The sequence below is a fragment of the Gobius niger genome (genome assembly GCF_951799975.1).
Source record: "Gobius niger genome assembly, chromosome: 9".
NCBI lineage: Eukaryota > Metazoa > Chordata > Actinopteri > Gobiiformes > Gobiidae > Gobius > Gobius niger.
In genome coordinates, this window is record NC_136860.1 from 18641790 (window position 1) to 18647870 (window position 6081).

The 6081-nt window shown below is 41.6% G+C and overlaps 1 protein-coding gene across 1 annotated transcript; it reads left to right on the top strand.

The window, feature by feature from the left end:
• Positions 1-1784: 1784 nt before the first annotated feature.
• Positions 1785-5002, top strand: ednrbb (endothelin receptor type Bb). The gene is made up of 7 exons (XM_079563187.1): positions 1785-2214; positions 2314-2426; positions 2609-2813; positions 3346-3486; positions 3570-3703; positions 3781-3889; positions 4731-5002. The coding sequence occupies exons 1-7, from the start codon at positions 1795-1797 to the stop codon at positions 4872-4874; spliced, it is 1266 nt and encodes a 421-aa protein (XP_079419313.1). The 5' UTR covers positions 1785-1794; the 3' UTR covers positions 4875-5002.
• Positions 5003-6081: the final 1079 nt, after the last annotated feature.

Genomic DNA, 6081 nt, shown 5'->3' on the forward strand with positions numbered 1-6081 from the left:
TACATTTTTATCTCAATGGCCTCTGACTGAGTGGATATAGGTGCTTAAACAAAGAGGCAACCATTTCACCCCATGTGCTGCTTTCTTTATTAAATAAGAAAATGTGTTTTGAGTGAAGGTGGGACAAACAGTAACATAATATCTTTGCTAAAACCTATAAAATGATCTCACTCTGTGATAACAGACAGTCCTATTGTTACAACCTGGCTCTGCTTGGATTAAAAGTTGTAACAAAAACCAAGATGTAAAATGGATAAATAAAGTTGTAATTTAGTAAAAGGAGTGTAAAAGGTAAATCTAACAAAAAAACAAACTAAGGCTATTTACTATATTTACAACTTTACAGAAGATAACTAAACCTAAGGAAACCAAACACAAAACAAAGTTACTGAAATAAGCTAAGTGTCTCAAAACAAGCGTCCTATACAAAAGCGGGAGACACAACTTAAAGAACTCAATAACGAGTGTTTCTAGAAAACAGTATTTTCTATAGTATTTTCTAACACAAAGGAACACAGACAAAAATGGCACACTGGCCACATAAACCAGCAGCCCCGAAGGGCAGGTGAGCTCTGCATTTAAAGGTGTGGCAGCAATGGATGTCAAACGATTGGTCAGGTGTTCTGAAGCCGCATGAATCAGCAACAAAGCAGCAGCCAACCAGCAGATCAGAGCGGGAAACCAGTCCTCCAATCCCAAGGCAAGGGCTTCCACTGCCATAGGTGGAGAAGACATGGGTCAGCCACACCCACAAATGAACTCAGAAGGAGGGAGTCTGGAGGCCTGGGGGCATAACAACCCTTCAACAGCAAAGTGACTTAAGAATAACAATGCTTTGAAGTGGTCATCACAAAGTCCTGATCTTAATCCAGGTGATAATGTATGGGCAGATCTGAAAAGGCATGTACATGCAAGGTGGCCAACAAATTTGGCTCAGTTACACCAGTTCTGTTTGGACGAATGGACTAAAACTCCTGCCAACTATTGTGAGAAGCTTGTGGAAGGAAATCCAAATGTTTGATCCAAGTTACAGAGTTTAAAGGCAATGCTACCAATATGAATGAAATGTAAACTTTTGGTTTTGTAAAAAGTAATATGAAAAACCGTGTAGAAAAGTAGCAAGTAGTAGCAAGTAGCAATATTTGTTTATATTTTAATTAGTAAAAAGTTGATAAAAGTTAATTCTGGTTTCATGTCAGACAGTGAGACAAAAATATGCCTTTTTATGAAGTGTATGTAAACATATGGTTCCCACTGTATATCAAATAAGAACATGTCTTTTGAGTGAAGGAGGGACAAACAGCTGTAACATAATATCGTTGCTAAAACCTATAAAATGATCTCACTCGGTGATAGCAGACAATACCCTTCAACAGCTTGCTTTTGTTTGGGGTGATGCATCAAGGGAAGTAATTACAGTCACTACTGACGGATCGATGAGTAATGCTGACAATAATACCTCACTCCTATAAAAGACAGATTTTCCTCTGCAGGCTTCCAACATTTATGGCGAGCAGCGATACAAAGACGAGCCCTTTGTGGTAAACATCTTGCCTGTTTTGTAGTTATTACACAGGAGCTATTTCATGCTGTGCTTGGCGGTGTGCTACTGAAGGTAAACTGGCATCCCGTGTATCACAATGTATCAAGCTTATTTATGTTTGCTTTTTTTTCAACGCTAATCCCTTACCTCACCAGCGGCGCGTGTTGTAAATCTCAGTGTGCTAATTATTTCCACGCTTTTCTTTTCAGTTCCAAATCCTTTTCTGCGCCTGGAGAGGAAAACCAACAACAATGTGGACTGTGCTGCTCGCGCTTTGTTTGGGAAATATTCTGGTCACAGGAGAAGCCCGTGATCAGTATTCACAGCCGCTCTCTGTAATTGAACTCACTGAAACCACGGCGTCCCCTGGTCTTTTAATACAAGAAAAACAGAAATCCAACAGCTCAATCCATCCTCCTCGAGAAGCGGGACCAAAAGTACCTCTGCCTCCCATGTGCTCGGAGCCGGCCCGAGTCAGAGACGCCTTCAAATATGTCAACACCGCCGTCTCCCTCCTAGTGTTTGTAATAGGAATCCTGGGGAATGCTGCCTTATTAAAGATCATATCCGTAAACAAGTCCATGAGAAGCGGCCCGAACATTCTCATCGGCAGCCTGGCGTTAGGAGATCTGGTGCACATTGTGATTGACATCCCAATCAACACGTACAGGGTGAGTTTTTCAAAGCACCACCTGGGCTCTTTCAGTTTTTTTTCTTTTGTTCCAATAAGCTAACCTTGAACTGATTGCCGGGGTTTGTTTTGGTAACAGCTGATAGCAGAAGACTGGCCGTTTGGATTGGTTATGTGCAAACTGGTGCCCTTTGTGCAGAAAACCTCCGTGGGCATCACAGTGTTGAGCCTCTGCGCCCTAAGTGTTGACAGGTAAGAAGATAAGCTGCTCTCAGCAAGAGAATAGCATCCAATCTCGCGGCACTATCTACATCAGAGCAGATAGATTTGCTTAGCATTAGTAGCCCTTGAAATATTCTTTGGCCAAAGTATGTATCGCCTTTACAGACAGAAGTCCCCTGGGCTAAAACAGTTTTTTCATATTGATTTTGCAGATACCGTGCCGTGGTATCCTGGAATCGAATCAAAGGCCTTGGGGTGTCAGCGTGGACAGCCCTGGAAATAGCCCTGATATGGGTTGTTTCCCTCGTACTCGCCGTGCCTGAAGTGATGGGGTTTGATATGATAACCATGGACTATAAAGGCAGACATCTGAGGGTATGCCTCCTGCATCCCATGCAAAGCTCCCCATTCATGCAGGTAATGTGATTGTTCCCACCACATCAAAACACTTCCCTTTATACTGAGCTTAGTGGGTAGAAGGAAGAACGGATGGTAACAGAGAATGACCTTTGTAAGAAAGATGAACAAATAATTATCTTTTAACCCCAACAAATCATCTGGAATTGATTCAGCCACCTTTTTTTTTGGTCTAGGATATATAAAATAAACACAGTGCTTCTCATATTTGCTACAAGATAATCATTCAAAAATTATCTTCATTTTGCTGACCTACAAAAGTGTCACGGTCTCCCTTATATAAAAACAACAAAGCACAATAAAACCTCTAAGGATTTATGATTCTTAAAGTAACCGTTTTTCATTTATTAAGCATGTGTATCGTTATAAATTCAAGTGCGCCACGTCAATGCCGCCACAATGCCACCTCTTCAACCTCGCGGCCGAAAAATGTATTTCTCCAACATCGGAAAAAAAACAAACAAACACGGAGTCACATCGTGTCACGCCGCCACAGCGACTGACGGATTCTCTTGTCGCGTCTCATCCACAGCTGTATAAATCAGTGAAGGACTGGTGGCTCTTTGGCTTCTACTTCTGCATGCCTCTGCTGTGGACCGCTGTCTTCTACACGCTCATGACCAGGAAAATGCTGAGGAAGAACGCCGAGGCTTTAACCGACCACACCAAGCAGGTTATTTGTCACCACTTTGTCACATAAATCAACTTTACAGCACCCACTATCACTCTGAGCTGATCATATCATTGCCGCCGCAGAGACGGGAAGTTGCCAAGACCGTGTTCTGCTTGGTGATTGTTTTTGCGCTCTGCTGGCTGCCTTTGTATCTGAGCAGGATCCTGAAAAAAACAATTTACGATCACAAGGATCCAAACCGGTGTCAACTCTTGAGGTGAGAATTGAAGCGAAGTTTTAATCTATTCATCCTTCTTGCACACTATAATGTCTTAATGAATGTTTTCACCACAGTGTTTTCCTCATCCTGGACTATTTTGGCATCAATATGGCCTCTCTCAACTCGTGCATCAACCCCATTGCTTTGTACATTGTCAGCAAAAGATTTAAAAAATGTTTTAAGGTAAGAGACACATAAAGCTTTATTTCCAAATGAACAAACAAAGAGTGTCAGACCGTCAAAGCCTTTGTCCTATTGCGGATCACATTTAATCTAATGGGTTTTGCACAGGGCTTAAGCCAGTTTCTAATGACGTGATGCCTTTATGTCTGAACATCATGCTACGTTTTTGATCAGATCTGTGTGTCACGGAGGACAGATTGACTCATGTCTATAAAGTGGGCAGACAGGAGCAAACAATGTCTTCGGGGGATAAGTGAGAATGGTGTGGAAAAAAATGCGCCTGATGCTTGGCAAGCTACCAGACAGTCTGTCAGTGAATCAGAATGATGTCTTACAAGCACCGGAAAAAAACAAAAAAAAACATGGCTTCAAGGCAATTTCGAAAAGGGAAATAATTCAAAAGCGTTTTATTGTATTCACAGATCAAAAAGTGCACATCCAAAACACACTTTGATTCGCCTTGGCTGTCATCAGCGCACAGCGTTGCATTGAAATAAGTACTCCAAGATTCCTCATCATCTTATGTTTGATAAAGTATGCGTTCAACTTTTGGGTGAAGTGCGGCATCTTTGTTCTCTGCAAAAAACAAAAACTAGACGTAGACTTAAAATGAGAGTGTACAGATCAAACAGAATGATCGTATGTTGAAAATGTATCTTTTTTTTTCTACTGTGATCTACGTCGTATGCCATAAATCACGATGTCAAAGCGAACAGCATTACTTCACTCCTGTTAAATTACACGGCCGCTGATCCACTCAACACATGAGCCGGTGTGACTCTTTTCAGTGCTGTAAATATGTGTTGCACAAATGTCTTTTTTGTGTGCGCGTCCCCCCCAGGCATGCCTGTGCAGTTGGCGTCTACCTCTTCAAGCTGTTAGGCGTGACGAGGTGCAGTCTGTTTTGAAGTCCAGAATGCATGATCAGGCCACGGAGAATCCACATCAAAGCCTGGACTCCCAGGACCACACCTCCTCTACCTGAGCGGAGACACCTCAGCGCTGCCACAGATGGAGCCCTGCAAAGACTGTGTATTCTGTGTATATTACTGTGTATGTGTATATAGTTTTATAGTGTACAGAGAAGGTGGGACACTGTAAAATGGAATCAAAGCACAAAGTATAGCTGCTTTAAAAAGTGATTGCAGCAACACATACCAAACAAGTGGTGACAAGGTTAAAGCTCTAATCAAATTATTTTCTTCGAGTAAACTTCGATTGGCACCATAAAGCTACTTTGTAAACATTTGTGAAAGGAAAACAGACTATAATGCGCTGTTGTGTGTCTAAATAGAACACATTTTCCTCCAGCGCAAATGAGGAAGTCAGAGGCTAAATTTGCATGGTGTTACCCTTGGGGGTCCGTCCTGTTCACGACTGAACTCTTTCTCTTTTTGAACTCTGGATGACAAGTGCCTCTATTATCGGGATATGTGAAGGGTATTAGATTGTAGGAAAAGTCACTACATATTCACAAAATACTAGCTGCTGAAATTGCTGATGATTTTGCCATTGTCACCATGCAGAATTCAACTAAACTTATAATGTAGAATGTGATCTAATAAACACAAAACCGTTTCGGCCAGTGACGGTTTTCTCTTGACTGACAAATACTCATTTTATTCCCAGTCTCATTAGTCAAGTGAATAAATCAAGTAGTTGCTGTTTTTAAATACTCACAGTTATGACTTTTTGGTGATCCTGCCTCTTCTCATGTGAGATTGCCGGCCTTCATTTGAAGCAGCATGAAATGTGCCTTGACTACACTGTATATATTATACATTTTATGTGAAGTCCAAAACTTTGGATTTGACTTTTAATTTAGTTTAAGTGTGGACCATTACAGACTACTTGAACTGCTGTGTTCAGGGCATTCCAATTTCCTAGTCTGGGTCGGGAGATGGAGCAAACTTGAGCAGAAATATTTCAACATTATCTAAATTTTTTATACGCCTAAGGGGAAATCCCAATATAGCAGGTCATTACGACAGCAATATTTAATGGCAATACAAGTACCACATACTTGTAATATCTTGCGCCACTTATGTCTATCAACTTTCTGGCATCTCTGTGAAGGTTCCGGCGCGGTTATATAAAGTCTGTCACAAATGCCGCCTTGCACGTCTTTTGTCCTGCTGTCGTCGGTTGAACATCTGCTTTGGCATGAGCAACCTGGAGTCAGACCGTTCACA

Bases quoted from the DNA above. Each gene is read 5' to 3' on its own strand.
- ednrbb (XM_079563187.1), top strand. From the start codon at position 1,795: ATGTGGACTGTGCTGCTCGCGCTTTGTTTGGGAAATATTCTGGTCACA. The intron at 2,215-2,313 runs GTGAGTTTTTCA...TTTTGGTAACAG, and splicing joins TCCCAATCAACACGTACAGG to CTGATAGCAGAAGACTGGCC. The intron at 3,704-3,780 runs GTGAGAATTGAA...TTTTCACCACAG, and splicing joins AACCGGTGTCAACTCTTGAG to TGTTTTCCTCATCCTGGACT.